Source organism: Bombina bombina, chromosome 1 (genome assembly GCF_027579735.1).
Source record: "Bombina bombina isolate aBomBom1 chromosome 1, aBomBom1.pri, whole genome shotgun sequence".
Classification (NCBI taxonomy): domain Eukaryota; kingdom Metazoa; phylum Chordata; class Amphibia; order Anura; family Bombinatoridae; genus Bombina; species Bombina bombina.
Window position 1 is genome coordinate 419,886,861 of NC_069499.1, and position 17,039 is coordinate 419,903,899.

Below are 17,039 nucleotides of genomic sequence, written 5' to 3' on the forward strand. Positions count from 1 at the left end.
GACTAGGCAGGAAGAGATAGCAAGAGAGAGAGGGAATTCTGTCTCTTCCTCAGCACAATAAATATAATGGGTTGCTTGAACCCTTTATACCCCTGTAGAACTTTGGCATTAACACTGTAACCCTAACACCTATCCCAGCCTTGTGGTGACACTTGAAATGGCCACCATTTAAAAAAAAAATTAAATTGTGACAATGTTGTGAGTAGGCAACCTTTTTAGTTTTAATGTTGCATTACCCTCAATATTTGCGCCCAGAAACAAATGTATACAAGCTTCCTGCATTCCTGAAAAATAGACATGTGCGATTCGTTTCGGTTCGATTCGGAAATTCGGCAAATTCGGCAAATTCGGCGATTCGGATCGAACCGAATTTCCGAATTAAAATTCTGCCGAATTTTCCGAATCTAATCGAATCGAACCGAATCGATTCGTAAATTCGGATGGCCATTGGGATTACACTAGTATTGTACAGTATGTTAGGTTAACACCTAATATACAGTATAATACTAGTCTAATCCCACCTAACACTTACCGAAATGCCGAATTTACGAACCGAATTGAACCGAATCGAACCGAATCCAGCCGAATTTCTTCGAATCCGAATGAATCCGAAACGAATCCTAAACAAATCGATTCATAATTTTCCGAATTCTAATCGATCCGAACCGAACTTCGAAAAATTCCGAATCGATCCGAACCGAACCGAACCGAATTTTTTCGCCATGCACATGTCTACTGAAAAACCTGTTTATGAAACAAAGAATGACCCTTTTTTTCTCAACTTTGGTGCCAGGGATAGTTACACAATTATAATACCTCATTGTACATTAAAAATTCAAACATTTTGGGGACTTAAATAGAACTTTCTAATCATTTTGTATTGACATAAAATCTGAGACTTACATGGAAATATCTTTTGAAGTATGCCACCTCTGTAGCTACACACACCATATTAATAAAACTGCAAGTGACTCCACAGTTTGTTAAAACACCTTGGTATTTTTTTAATATCTACATATGAATCATAAAGCTATCTTTACTACCTGACAGTGAGAACTAGTCTCAAATATTGTTGAAAAGTAGTTGTTGCCTTGATAAATCATCTTATTAATTAAATGATACAAACTGTATCCATTTTATAGATGATGTCTGACATATAATTGCTGCTTCCTCTGTTCAAAAACACATATAATACAATAACTAATCAGTGTGAATTACTTGCAGCTAAGGGGGAAAATAACTATGTGTGTACTGCTGGTGCAAAGGCATTAACTGCATTGTAAATGATCTCCTCTCATAAAAGATAAAGCAAGTGTTAAAGGGCCATAATAATAAAAAATGTCATGCTGTAATTCATTAAAACATGTAATTTTAAGAAAATCGAACCTGCACTACTGTGTGTTTAACCCCTTTGTGGTTGCTGCTCGGGACCCCCAGAACACTGCTGGTCCCAAGGTGGAAACCGCCACTGATCCAATCAGCACCACTAGTTACACATCTGAGTATTGCAACTAGCACTGCTGATTGAATCAGCAGCGTTGTCTACACAGAACCAGCAGTGCTGATCAAAATTATTATGCATTCTTCAGCAATTGATAATACCAATTATATTTTAAACGGACAGTCTACACAAAATTGTTATTGTTTAAAAAGCTAGATAATGCCTTTACTACCCATTCCCCAGCTTTGCACAACCAACATTGTTATATTAATATACTTTATAACATTTAAACCTCTAAATTTCTGCCTGTTTCTAAGCCACTACAGACAGCCTCTTATCAAATGCTTTTTTATTAGCTTTTCACAACAAAAGACTGCTAATCCATGTAAGCCATATAGATAACATTGTGCTATCTCCCGAGAAGTTGTGGCTGACACTGCACTAATTGGCTAACATGCAAGTCAATAGATAATAAATAAATAGCCATGTGATCAGAGGGCTGTCAAAAGATACTTAGATACAAGGTAATCACAGAGGTGAAAAGTATATTAATATAACCATATTGGCTGTGCAAAACTGGGGAATGGGTAGGGATGAGCAAATGTTTTTAGAAATTCGAAAGTTAAAACAAATTTTGATACATTCGTTCTAATCAAATTTCAAATGTTTAAATAACATTCTAACATTCTATTTTCAAATTTTCATTTTTGAATTTTTCAATAACATTCAAAAATGTTCGTTTGAATAATAGAATGTTTAGCTATGTATTTTATCACATTCAATTTTGAAATGTAATATTCAAATTTGAAATAGTATTTCTAGTCTACAACTGTGTTTTATAAATGTAATATTCAAATTCGAATGTTCATAATGAATGGAATATACACATTCGATTTTCGAATGTGTGTATTCGATCTATTATGAACATTTGAATATGAAAGTGACATTCGAAAGTGACATTCAAAAACTGGAAATAACATTAGATTAAAGATTTTTTAAGAATGTTCATTCTTATCAACATTTGATTATGTAAACATTCGAATTTGAATATAAAAACATTCCCCCATCCCTAGGAATGGGTAATAAAGGTATTATCTATCTTTTTAAACAACAGCAATTTTGGAGTTAACTGTCCCTTTAAAAGTGAAATCTAAATTTGCTATCATGATTAGAGGAGGTTAAGTGCTTTCTATTTAGTACCTTGGACAGCCTCCTATATAATATTGTCTCTGAAACTATCCACAGCTGGACACTGAATATAATGCTTTAGCAAACATTTTAAAACTAGCAATAAGATTATGTAAAATAAATAAATAAATAAATAAATAAAATTACAATAAGTTACACTTGAATAGTAAGCTAAACACAAAATGACAAAGGTGTATATTTGCATAACAATACAACATTTTATTATTTAGATAGAACATATAATTTTAAACAACTTTACAATTTAGTTCTGTTATCTAATTTACTTCATTCTCTGTTTATCCTTTATTGAAAAACATACCTAGGTAGGCTCAGGAGCTGGGACCTAGCAGTTGATTGGTGGCTGCACATATAGCCTTATCATTGATTTACTGATATGTTTGCAAACAACAAACAAAGCAGACTGGATCTTAAACAGCACCAACGGCAGATCACTGCTATTCTCTTTTGGCTGTGGGTTCACTCTACAGAATCTAAGGAGGTTTTTTTCTGGACCGTATGAAGAGAAGCAAATGCTTTTTAGTGTTCTGGACGTTTGGTTTATTGATATAATCATATATCTTTAATATTGGTTATTTTATTTTATGTTTTTTTTTTTTTTAACTTCAGTGTTTAATGCACAATTAGTTCATTGTTCTTTAGCACCCCCTAGGAAACAGTGGTGTTTGAGCATTGATCCATTTTTTACTGATGTTTTTAACTAGCTCCCTGTAGTGCATTGCTGTGCCTTCAATAACAGATAATAGGAGTAAATTGGAAAGTTGTTCAAAATTGTATGCTCTTTGTGAAACACGATAGAAACATTTTGGTTTTGTGTCCTTTTAAGTACTACATAATGTTCCTAAACAAACACAATCTCGTATTGACTTAGGTCTGCTTTTACATATGTTGCCTAACTGCAATGACAAACAACACACATATAATCTCTTAAATACTCAAATCAGTGGATTAAAAGATGAATACTTTACTACAACATTTGTTATATTACCTTACAAACAGCTGCCTGCATAATTGCATCAAATCCCCCTTCCGGTGTATCGATATTTGCTGATATTCTTTGTGTTTTCACAATTTGATTAAAGTTCTCTGCATTGTCAGTCAAGGATAAAACATGTTTATATCCAAAAGTTGGTAAGCAGTAGTAGTTAGGCACACTTCTGTAAAAGACATACAAATTAATTTAGAATTATTCATTTTTAATATGCAGTAGCCATATGCAGTCACAATAGTATAACAACATTTTTAGGATCATAGTTATGTATAACTATTAATGGTTTGCACATGATATAACTAGACTTGTGCGCGGTGAAAAAATTAGTTTCGGTTTGTTTTAGATCGATTCGGATGTTTTTGAATTTCGTTTTCGGATCGATTCGAATTCGGATAAATTTGAATGCATTTGTTTTGGATTCGTTCGGATTCATTTTGATTCGAATAAATTCGGATGCATTCGGATATTCAGTTCGGATTCGATTCGGAAGTTCGGTATGTGTTAGGTGGGATGTGCTGTGTATTAGACTAGTATTATGTACTGTAATATTAGGTGTAACCCATAACAGAGTGATATAACCTAATATACAGTACAATACTAGTGTAATTGTGGCTAGTCCATGGCCATCCGAATTTTACGAATAAATCCGAACTAATTCGGATTTATTCATTAGATTCGGTGCTACGGTAATTCGGAAATTCAAATCGATCCGAATCTCCGAATTTGACAAATTCGTCCGAATTTAAATTCGGAACGAAACGCACATGTCTAAATATAACCCCTCTAAGGGTAATGCATGAAGTTTTATTGGTGAAACCAGACAACAATTATTTGGATTTATCGGTCTTCACAATGAAAGCAAATATTCCACTCCGTCTGGGTACAATTATACCCTATTTTCATGCATTGAAATGTCCGGAAGCATAACATTTTTTAAGCAAAAAAAGACACATTTACAACCTGAAATATACAATATTTTATGCTGACTGTGAATTGCTTATGTATGTTCCAAAAATGACCTGCATATTGTTATATGTGTGCACATGAAGATATTTAAAGGGACATTCCAGTCAAAATTGGAATCCACATAGATGAGTTTCAGTTTTGCATAGAAGCATTTTTGTAAAAGCTATAGCTGTTTCAAAAGTGTATTTAAGTATGCACAGTGCACCAGCATTTTAAACACAACACTTGCTCAGAGAGCCTAAGCTGCTTGTACCATCTGATAATGACTCAATTTGTTAATTGCTGACATGATACTAGCGGCAATAGTGCCCTGAGCAGTTGCAGTACTTAAAATGCTGGTGCACTGAGAATAACAGTGATAACTTTTACTATATTTTTGCCAATATATGTATATTGCAAATATGTTTCTATTCAAAGATTTAATTAATCTATGTGCATTTCATTTTTTACCAGAATGTCCCTTTAAATATAAACATATTTAAATACATTATATAGATCTAGCAGTGAAGTATGCATAGCAGGTTCATGGTTTAAAATTTCTTATCATTTTGGCTGCAGTGCATATCGAAACCAAAAATGGTTTAATGCCTGAGTTCTCACTTTTAAAAAACACTTAATGGAAAACTGCAACCTAAACCCATCTCTCACTTGAACATTATACTCCTTTGGGAAATGACTACACCTTCTGATGTGGTACCTGTTTGTATGTATAGCAACAAAAAAAGGTCTTTGAGATGCTGTATTTGTTTTATGCTCCCTGTGGTTCATGGGATTGTAATGGAGGCACACAAGACAAGGAGCCAATTGGCTCCCTGCAGCTACTCCATGAATATAGAGCTTTCAGAAACAGCCTGGGTCTTTTAAAGATATATGGCTCATTGGCCTTTTAGACTGTTTGGATATAGACATCTAAGTTGGAGGTAACTAGTTAATTTTCAAATTTCCATTAACCTCTCCCTCCCCAAAAAGAAAAGAAAAAAACATCTGTGTTATGTCTGTGGATTATTAAAAAAAGATGAGCTGAACTTACATCTTTAAAATAAGAACCGTCTAATCTTGCATTATGACAAAAAGCACATGTGCCAACTCCTGTTTTCCTACTAAATCCATTCACTGGATTTAGCTGCAGCCATGGCTAAACATTTCTCTAGTATTCCAGTTTAATCTAAAATACTCTACTTTTTAATATTTAAGTAACTTAAAATTACAATTTTAAATTTTCAAAACTAGGACCATAGAAGCACAAATCTAAAGGAAATCTATCTACAATTAATTAAATGTTAGAGAATGACAAGCTGAAAATTTCTTTATGAAATTTAAAATGAAGGTTAAATGAAAGTTGTTAAGTAATCTTTATTTTCTTTTCTTAAAATTTTCTTTTGTAAGTCCAGAGATGTTAAGTTTCAAAATGACAAAGTTGCTGGAGAAGAATGTGAAAGAGAAAATTTGTTTAACAAAAAAATTCATAGTAATGTTTTTCAATACTCTTTAATAATGATTTTGGAAGACCTGGCCTGACTAGACACAGTAAATGCGCCTAGACTGCTTCTATGGCAACTAAAACTGGAATTATTTAAATGATAGATAACCAAAGATGTTTTTCATCTACTTTAAAATAAGGGTTACGGAAAAATAAAGATTAGTAGATCTAAATGGAGGGTCAATTGCCAGTACTTCGCCTGTGTCGAAGAAAGATTAACTAAGTAATTCCCTTTGTGATGTGTGTATTTAAAAAAAAACTCTTACAGAAATGATCAAGATAACTCGGGAGGTAGAGCACCAATTTGCTGTATTTTTTTAAATCCACTTGTAAGCTGTTAATAGATTTCTTTTTTTAAATAGTCATACAATAGTGCTTAAAATTAGTTGTCTGAGCACCCTTTAAAGTGACACTCAAGTCAAAATTAAACTTTCATGCAATTTTAAACAACTTTCCAATTTACTTCCATTAACAAAATGTGCACAGTGTTTTTATTTTTTATACTTTTTGAGTCACCAGCTCCTACTGAGCATGTGCAAGAATTCACAGAATATATGTATATGCATTTGTGATTGGCTGATGGCTGTCACATGATACAGGGGGAGTGGAAATTGGCATAACTGAAATGTATCAGAAAAAAATCTACTTTTCATTTGAAGTTCCGACTAAGTGCTATTGCATTGTCTTTTTTTTTATCATACATTTGTTTATTATGCAACTCTACTGTATTTACTGGTCCTTTACAGGGACAGTCAAGTCAAAATTAAACATTCATGATTCAGATAGGGCATGAAATTTTAAACAATTTACTTTTATCATCAAATTTGCTTTGTTCTCCTGGTAGCCTTTATTGAAAGCTAAACCTAGGTAGGCACATATGCTAATTTTTCTACTATAGATTAAGCTAATACTGAAACCTGGAATTTCCCCCATCATTCACAATCATAAAATATTATTTATTATAATAATTAATAAAGGGAACATATTGAATAAAGATAGATACAAGTTGCTTACTGGCAAGGGTTTTCAATTTCCTTCTGTGTGGTTTTGATGAAGGGTGATACTGGTTTTTCTACAAAAGATCCAAATCCCAGTTGAAAGTTGCTAGTTAATTTGGACATTTCTGTAGAAAGAGTTGATCCTAACTCTTTTATTGTTTTCAGATCATCATCCATGGATGCGGATAGGTCCATTAGGTAATATAAATCCACAGGATAATCTTCAGTCTGACGAACATTAACTTGAAATGTCACATCATTTCCTGAAACAACCAAACAGCAATTTTGTAAGACAATATTATGGACTTTAATTGGTTAAATGTTCTATGTGATGTCCTTTAGAACAGTTGTTAAAGGGCATGCATTCATTGTGTTTATTAAAATAAAACAGAGCTCATGTTTGTAGGCTAGGAAAAAGAAACACAGATAAATTAAAACCAAATTTGCCTGTGTTTCTAACCATTTAACGGGGGTTAGACACATACAGAACAGAGATCCTAAAAATATCACTAGTGCAGTTTATGTTTTGATTATTATGTCCCTTTACTCATAGGAAATCATCAAGAGCATTATGAAGTGGTGAGAAAAATGAAATCCTAATGTTAATTGCTTACACTATAGATCCACTTGACATTTATGAGAGTATTGGACCAGAGAATATTTCTACACAAAATTGTCACTATTCAATTCTAATCTTTAAAAAATAATTTTTTTTAAAAAAAACAAACAAACCATGAACAATCATTTTGGGACTATTTTTCATTATTTAATTGTGTAAGAGCAGAGTGTACAAATCATTCATCATTACATTAGACAAACATAAATTTCCAACCAACTATGTTACAATGAGAACTATTCTTCTCAGTAAACTGACATTTCAAACTATAATATCTAAAAATCAAGAGTCCCAATTAGAGTCCAAGGTGGAAGTGTTGGGATTCAGATATACCTCTTAGAGGAGATACAGTAAGAATAATAAGCAAGGAAGGTAAAGCAAAAGGAAGTTGGGGTGTAGAAAGGAGGTTATTATTATTATTATTCTTTATTTATAAAGCGCCAACAGATTCCGCAGCGCTGCCCATGGGTACAGGGATAAAAGTACAACGGTGAAACAGTACAAAAAAAGACAAAATTTTACACACAAATACAGGGTGAATTAAGGGCCCTATTCCTGTAGGAACTTACAATCTAGATTGGTAGGAGGATAGGAAACAGGAGGTGGGGACTGCAAAGGTGAGAATGATATTAGTGAGGAGATAGATGAGGGCAACTGTTAGGTTAGTGAAGTTCATTGAAGTTACAGCTCTGCTGTGGGTGTCCTCTTGCAACTTCCTGTTGGGAATGAGAATATCCCACAAGTAATGGATGATCCGTGGACTGGATACACCTTACAAGAGAAAACACAATTTATGCTTACCTGATAAATTTATTTCTCTTGTGGTGTATCCAGTCCACGGATCATCCATTACTTGTGGGATATTCTCATTCCCAACAGGAAGTTGCAAGAGGAGACCCACAGCAGAGCTGTAATATAGCTCCTCCCCTAACTGTCATAGCCAGTCATTCGACCAAAAACAAGCCAAGAAAGGAGGACCCATAGGGTGTAGTGGTTACTGTAGTTTAAATTTAAAAATTACCTGCCTTAAAATGACAGGGCGGGCCGTGGACTGGATACACCACAAGATAAATAAATTTATCAGGTAAGCATAAATTGTGTTTTCTCTTGTAAGGTGTATCCAGTCCACGGATCATCCATTACTTGTGGGATACCAATACCAAAGCTAAAGTACACGGATGAAGGGAGGGACAAGGCAGGAACTTAACTGGAAGGAACCACTGCCTGTAAAACCTTTCTCCCAAATATAGCCTCCGAAGAAGCAAAAGTATCAAATTTGTAAAATTTTGAAAAAGTATGAAGCGAAGACCAAGTCGCCGCCTTGCAAATCTGTTCAACAGAAGCCTCATTTTTAAAGGCCCAAGTGGAAGCCACAGCTCTAGTGGAATGAGCTGTAATCCTTTCAGGAGGCTGCTGTCCAGCAGTCTCATAGGCTAAGCGGATTAAGCTTCTTAGCCAAAAAGAAAAAGAGGTTGCCAAAGCCTTTTGACCTCTCCTCTGTCCAGAGTAGACAACAAACAAAGCAGATGTTTGACGAAAATCTTTAGTAGCTTGTAAGTAAAACTTTAAAGCACAGACCACGTCCAGATTGTGTAACACAAGGATGGAACCACAATCTCTTGATTGATATTCTTGTTAGATATCACCTTAGGTAAGAACCCAGGTTTGGTACGCAGGACTACCTTATCCGTATGAAAAATCAGATAAGGAGAATCACATTGTAAGGCAGATAGCTCAGAGACTCTACGAGCCGAGGAAATAGCTACCAAAAAAAAAAAAAAGAACTTTCCAAGATAAAAGTTTGATATCTATGGAATGAAGAGGTTCAAACGGAACTCCTTGAAGAACCTTAAGAACCAAGTTTAAGCTCCATGGTGGAGCAACAGGTTTAAACACAGGCTTGATTCAAACTAAAGCCTGACAAAATGCCTGAACATCTGGAACATCTGCCAGACGCTAGTGCAAAAGAATAGACAGAGCAAAAATCTGTCCCTTTAAGAAACTAGCTGACAATCCTTTTTCCAAACCTTCTTGGAGAAAAGATAAAATCCTAGGAATCCTGACCTTACTCCATGAGTAACCCTTGGATTCACACCAATAAAGATATCTACGCCATACCTTATGGTAAATTTTCCTGGTGACAGGCTTTCGTGCCTGTATTAAGGTATCAATAACTGACTCGGAGAAGCCACGCTTTGATAAAATCAAGCATTCAATCTCCAGGCAGTCAGCCTCAGAGAAATTATATTTGGATGGTTGAAAGGACCCTGAAGTAGAAGGTCCTGTCTCAGAGGCAGAGACCATGGTGGAAAGGATGACATGTCCACTAGATCTGCATACCAGGTCCTGCGTGGCCACGCAGGTGCTATCAGAATCACCGATGCTCTCTCCTGCTTGATCTTGGCAATCAGTTGAGGGAGCAGAGGAAACGGTGGAAACACATAAGCCAGTTTGAAAGACCAGGGCGCTGCTAGAGTATCTATCAGTGTCGCCTTGGGATCCCTGGAACTGGATCCGTAACACGGAAGCTTGGCGTTCTGGCGAGACGCCATGAGATCCAGTTCTGGTTTGCCCCAACGGAGAATCAGTTGTGCAAATACCTCCGGATGGAGTTCCCACTCTCCCGGATGAAAAGTCTGACGACTTAGAAAATCCGCCTCCCAGTGCTCTACACCTGGGATATGGATAGCTGATAGGTGGCAAGAGTGAATCTCTGCCCAGTGAATTATTTTTGAAACTTCTAACATCTCTAGGGAACTTCTTGTTCCCCCTCGATGGTTGATGTAAGCTACAGTCGTGATGTTGACCGACTGAAATCTGATGTACCTCAGAGTTGCTAACTGAGGCCAAACCTGAAGAGCCTTGAATATCGCTCTTAGTTCCAGAATATTTATTGGAAGGAGAGACTCCTCCTGAGTCCACGATCCCTGAGCCTTCAGGGAGTTCCAGACTGCACCCCAACCTAGAAGGCTGGCATTTGTTGTTACAATAGTCCAATCTGGCCTGTGAAGGTCATACCTTTGGACAGATGGACCCGAGATAGCCACCAGGGAAGAGGATCCCTGGTCTCTTGGTCCAGATTCAGTTGAGGGGCCAAATCTGTGTAATCCCCGCTCCACTGACTGAGCCTGCATAGTTGCAGCGGTCTGAGATGTAAGCGTGCAAACAGCACTATGTCCATTGCCGCTACCATTAAGCCGATTACTTCCATACACTGAGCCACCAAAGGGCGCGGAATGGAATGAAGAAGCCGACAGGAATTTAGAAGCTTTGATAACCTGGACTCCGTCAAGGTAAATTTTCATTTCTACAGAATCTATCAGAGTCCCTAGAAAGGAAACTCTTGTGAGTGGGGATAGAGAACACTTTTCCTCGTTCACTTTCCACCCATGCGACCTCAGAAATGCCAGTACTACGTCCGTATGAGACTTGGCAATTTGGAAGTTTGACGCCTGTATCAGGATGTCGTCTAAATAAGGGGCTACTGCTATGCCCCGCGGCCTTAGGACCACCAAAAGCGACCCTAGAACCTTTGTAAAGATTCTTGGGGCTGTAGCTAATCCAAAGGGAAGAGCTACAACTGGTAATGCCTGTCTTGAAAGGCAAACCTGAGAAACCGATGATGATCTTTGTGTATCGGAATGTGAAGATAAGCATCCTTTAGATCCACTGTAGTCATATATTGACCCTCCTGGATCAGTGGTAGGATGGTACGAATAGTTTCATCTTGAACGACGGAACTTTGAGGAATTTGTTTAAGATCTTTAGATCCAAAATCGGTCTGAAGGTTCCCTCTTTTTTGGGAACCACAAACAGATTTGAGTAAAAACCCTGTTCCTGTTCCTCCTTTGGAACTGGATGGATCACTCCCATAACTAGGAGGTCTCGTACACAGTGTAAGAATGCCTCACTCTTTATCTGGTTTGCAGATAATTGTGAAAGGTGAAATCTCCCTTTTGGGGGGGGAAGCTTTGAAGTCCAGAAGATATCCCTGGGATATAATTTCCAACGCCCAGGGATCCTGAACATCTCTTGCCCACGCCTGGGCGAAGAGTGAAAGTCTGCCCCCTACTAGATCCGTTACCGGATAGGGGGTCGTTCCTTCATGCTGTCTTAGAGGCAGCAGCAGGCTTTTTGACCTGCTTACCTTTTTTCCAGGTCTGGGTTTGGTCTCCAGACCGTCTTGGATTGAGCAAAAGTTCCCTCTTGTTTATTATTAGAGGAAGTTGATGCCGCACCTGCCTTGAAGTTTCGAAAGGCACGAAAATTAGACTGTTTGGCCCTAGATTTGGACCTGTCCTGAGGAAGGGCACAACCTTTTCCTCCCGTGATATCAGCAATAATCTCCTTCAAACCAGGCCCGAATACGGTCTGCCACTTGAAGGGAATGTTAAGTAGCTTAGATTTTAAAGTCACGTCAGCTGACCATGATTTAAGCCATAGCGCTCTGCGCGCCTGTATAGCAAAACCAGAATTCTTAGCCGTTAGTTTATTCAAATGAACAATGGCATCAGAAACAAAAGAATTGGCTAGCTTAAGTGCTCTAAGTTTGCCAAGTATGTCATCCAATGGAGTCTCTACCTGTAAAGCCTCTTCCAGAGACTCAAACCAGTACGCCGCAGCAGCAGTGACAGGGGCAATGCATGCAATGGGCTGTAGGATAAAACCTTGTTGAATAAATATTTTCTTAAGGTAACCTTCTAATTTTTTATCCATTGGCTCTAAAAAAGCACAACTGTCCTCGACAGGGATAGTAGCACGCTTTGCTAGAGTAGAAACTGCTCCCTCCACCTTAGGGACTGTCTGCCATAAGTCCCGTGTGGTGGCGTCTATTGGAAAACATTTTTCTAAAAATAGGAGGGGAAGAGAACGGCACACCTGGTCTATCCCATTCCTTATTAATAATTTCTGTAAACCTTTTAGGTATTGGAAAAACATCAGTACACACCGGCACTGCAAAGCATTTATCCAGTCTACAAAATTTCTCTGGCACTGCAATGTTATCACAGTCATTCAGAGCAGCTAAAACCTCCCTAAGTAACACGCGGAGGTGTTCAAGCTTAAATTTAAATGTAGAAATATTAGAATCAGTTATCTTTCCTGAGTCATTAACATCACCCACTGACTGAAGCTCTCCTTCCTCAGTTTCTGCATATTGTGAGGCAGTATCAGACATGGTTCTTAAAGCGTCAGTATGCTCTGCATTTTGTCTCACCCCAGAGCTATCTCGCTAACCTCTAAGTTCAGGTAGTCTGGCTAATACCGCTGACAGTGTATTATCCATGACTGCCGCCATGTCTTGTAAAGTAAACGCTATGGGCGCCCTAGATGTACTTGGCGCCATTTGAGCGTGAGTCCCTTGGGCGGGAGTCAAAGGGTCTGACACGTGGGGAGAGTTAGTCGGCATAACTTTCCCCTCGTCAGATTCCTCTGGTGATAATTTTTTTAAAAACAGAATATGATCTTTATTGCATAAAATGAAATCAGTATATTTGGTACACATTCTAAGAGGGGGTTCCACCATGGCTTTTAAACATAATGAACAAGGAGTTTCTTCTATGTCAGACATGTTTATACAGACTAGCAATGAGACTAGCAAGCTTGGAAAACACTTTAAATCAAGTTAACAAGCAAATATAAAAAACGGTACTGTGCCTTTAAGAGAAACAAAGTTTGTCAGAATTTGAAAAACAGTGAAAAAATGCAGTAAATCAAACGAAATTTTTATAGTGTATGTAATAGGCTAGCAGAGCATTGCATCCACTTGCAAATGGATGATTAACCCCTTAGTTCAAAAAACGGATCAAAAAAACAAAATAGACTTTTTTTTTTTTTTTTTTTTTTTTAAACAGTCACAACCAACTGCCACAGCAAGCTGTGATCCTACCTTCCCCAATAAACGACTTTGGAAAGCCTTTGAGCCCTTTAGAGATGTCCTATAGCATACAGGGGACTCCTGAGGGAAGCTGGATGTCACAGTTTGTAATTTTAACTGCACCAACTGTAACTTTTATACTATAACAGTGGAAAGCCTCAGTAAAACTGTTTCTAGTCAAAATTTAAGCCAGCCATGTGGAAAAAACTAGGCCCCAATAAAGTTTTATCACCAATGCATATATAAAAACGATTAAACATGCCAGCAAACGTTTATATTGCAATATCATAAGGGTATTACCCCTGGGAGTAAGCATGATACCAGTCGTTATTAAATCACTGTATTCAGGCTTAACTTACATTAATCCGGTATCAGCAGCATTTTCTAGTGTTTTCCATCTCTAGAAAAAATTATAACTGCACATACCTGATAGCAGAATAAACTGCACGCCATTCTCTCGCTGAAGTTACCTCATCTGTGTAATCCCCTCAGACATATGTGAGAATAGCAATGGATCTTAGTTACAACCTGCTAAGATCATAGAAACCTCAGGCAGATTCTTCTTCTATTTACTGCCTGAGATAAAATAGCACAACTCCGGTACTATTTAAAAATAACAAACTTTTGATTGAAGAAAATAAACTAACTATATTTAACCACTCTCTCCTACAACATCCTAGCTTGTTGAGAGTTGCAAGAGAATGACTGGGTATGACAGTTAGGGGAGGAGCTATATTACAGCTCTGCTGTGGGTGTCCTCTTGCAACTTCCTGTTGGGAATGAGAATATCCCACAAGTAATGGATGATCCGTGGACTGGATACACCTTACAAGAGAAAAGGTCTTTAGGGAATGTTTAAAGGAGGAGAGGTTAGGGGAGAGTCTGACAGCTTGAGGAAGTGCGTTCCAGAGGGTTGGTGTCGCACGAGACAAGTCCTGTAGTCTAGCATAAGAGGAGGTGATGGTAGAGGAGGCAAGGAGCAGGTCATTGTTGGATCTTAGGGGGCGGGCTGGAGTATATTTGTTGATGAGTGAGGACAGGTAGGGTGGGGTAGTATTGGTGACTGCTTTGTAGGTTGGGGTGAGAATTTTAAATTTAATTCTGTTGTGAATGGGGAGCCAGTGAAGGGACTCACAGAGAGGTGCAGCAGAAACGGAGCATCAAGAGAGGTGGATTAGCCTGGAAGATGCATTTAGGATGGATTGAAGGGGAGAGAGGCGGGAGAGAGGGAGGCCAGTTAACAAGTTATTATAGTAGTCAAGTCTGGAAATTACCAGGGAGTGGATTAGCAGTTTAGTAGTTTCATCACTCAGAAATGAACACATTTTGGAGATATTGTGTAGGTGGTTATGGCAGGATAAAGAGAGCAATTGGATGTGGGGAATGAAGGACACCTTTGAGTCAAGTGTGACTCCAAGGCAGTGGACTTGGGGTGATGGGGAGATAGTGGTGCCGCCAACAGTTATGGAAAAACTAGAAACTGTAGTAGAGTTAGAGGGTCTTGGACATGTTTATTTTTTGGTGGTGAGAGGCCATCCAGGAGGAAATGCCAGATAAGCAGTCGCTTATGTGAGAATTGACAGAAGGAGAGAGTGTAGGAGTGGGTATCATCAGCATAGAGGTGGAAGTTGAAGCCATAGCTGTTGATAAATTTACCCAGTGAAGAAGTGTAAATAGAGATGAGTAGAGGACCCAGGACAGAGCCTTGAGGTACTCCAACAGAAAGAGGCAATGGAGATGAGGAGTCACCAGCAAAAGAGATGGAGAAGGATCTGTTAGAGAGATAAGAGTGAATCCAGGAGAGGGCAGTGTCACAGAGCCCAAGAGAGGTGAGAGTCCATAGGAGAAGGGGATGGTCAACAGTTTCAAAGGCAGCAGAGAGGTCAAGTAAGATGAGTATAGAATAGTAGCCTTTGTTTTTAGCAGAAAGGAGATCGTTAGTAACCTTGGTGAGGGCAGTCTCAGTTGAGTGTTGGGAATGGAAGCCAGATTGCAGGGGGTCAAGCAGTGAGTTTGAGGACAGAAAGTGGGTTAGGTGATCAAAAACTGTTTTTTCAAGAATTTTTGAAGCTAGTGGGAGCAGTGATAAAAGGGGGCGGTAGTTTGCAGGAGAGTTAGGGTCAAGGGAGGGTTTTTTGAGGATGGGGGTGACCTTTGCATGTTTGAAGAAGGCAGGGAATGAGCTGGTAGAAAGGGATAGGTTGAATATGTGGGCAAGAGCTGGAGTGAGGGTGGGAGACAGAGAGCATATTAGATGTGAAGGAATAGGGTCAAGTGGGCAGGTAGTGAGGTGTGAGGAAGACAATAGGGAAGTCACTTCGCTCTCAGTGGATGGGAGGAGGGTGCAGAGAGCGGCAGAGGGGGTGACTGGGAGCAAAGTTTGGAGATTTCAGGCTTGTGTTGGGATGTTTCTTCGGATGGTAAGTGTTTTATTAAAAAGTAGTCAGCCAGGTCTTGAGCACTGAACGCAGATGAGGGGGGTGGTGCAGGTGGGTAGAAAAGAGAGTTGAAAATGGAGAAGAGGTTAGGGTTTGAGGAGTGAGTGGCCATAAGAGAAGAGAAGTATGTTTGCTTAACTAAGTGAAGGGCAGAAGTGTAAGAGTAAAGGATGAACTTATAGTGCATGAAATCAGGTTCAAAGCAGGATTTCCTTCAGGCACGTTCAGCAGTGCGGGGGCATTTTTGTAGGTGGCTTGTTTGCTGGGAGTGTCAGGGCCGGAGCTGAAGACGTGGGGCTTTGCGAAGTTGGGACGGAGCAAGAGTGTCAAGTGCAGAGGAGAGATTATTGTTATAGTGGGTTTTGGCAAGGTCAGGGCAGGATATCTTGGAAGTGTGGGGGAGGCGTATTTGAATAAGGTTGGAGAGCTGGGGAGGGTGTACAGTGTGTAGATTTCTACAGGTGTGGGGGCGAGGGGGGAAGTAGTTTTAGCCTGTATATTAAGATTAAAGGTGAGCAGATGGTGGTCTGAGATGGCGACAGGCAACATCTGGGAAAGAGCAGAGATAGGAGAATACCAGATTAATAGAGTGTCTATCGCGGTGGGTAGGGAATAGGGTGGATTGTGAAAGGCCGAAGAAGTTAGTGAGTGAGAGAAGTTTAGAGGCAGCAGGGGCAGATGGGTTGTCAATGGGGATGTTGAAGTCCCCCAGAATTAGTGTAGGTGTATTTGTAGAGAGAAAGTAAGGATGCCAGGCAGCAAAGTTGTGAAGAAATTGGGAGGTTGGTCCAGGGGTAGATAGATAACTGCCACTATGAGAGAAAAGGGGGAGAACAGGCGAATGCAGTGGACTTCAAAGGAAGAAAAGAAGAGAGATGGAAATGGAGATAGGTACTGATAGGAGCAGGAGGGGGAGAGTAAAATGCTAACACTGCTACTGTGTCTCTCATCTGGCCTAGGTGTGTGGCTAAAGTGAAGACCACCATGTGTGAGAGCAGCAATGGAAACAGTGTCAGAGGAAGATAGCC

The 17,039-nt window shown here is 38.8% G+C and overlaps 1 protein-coding gene across 2 annotated transcripts in view; it reads right to left on the minus strand.

Annotated features, from left to right (window-relative positions):
• The window catches only part of ITGB6 (integrin subunit beta 6), a 330,575-nt gene that overhangs the window by 111,301 nt on the left and 202,235 nt on the right, over positions 1 to 17,039 (minus strand). For both annotated transcript variants that reach the window (XM_053698353.1, XM_053698352.1), the window contains 2 exons: positions 7,099 to 7,345; positions 3,636 to 3,804 (listed from right to left, as the gene is read on the minus strand). In XM_053698353.1, the coding sequence (XP_053554328.1) occupies positions 3,636 to 3,804; positions 7,099 to 7,345 (416 nt within the window). The remainder of the gene's footprint in view (positions 1 to 3,635; positions 3,805 to 7,098; positions 7,346 to 17,039) is intronic.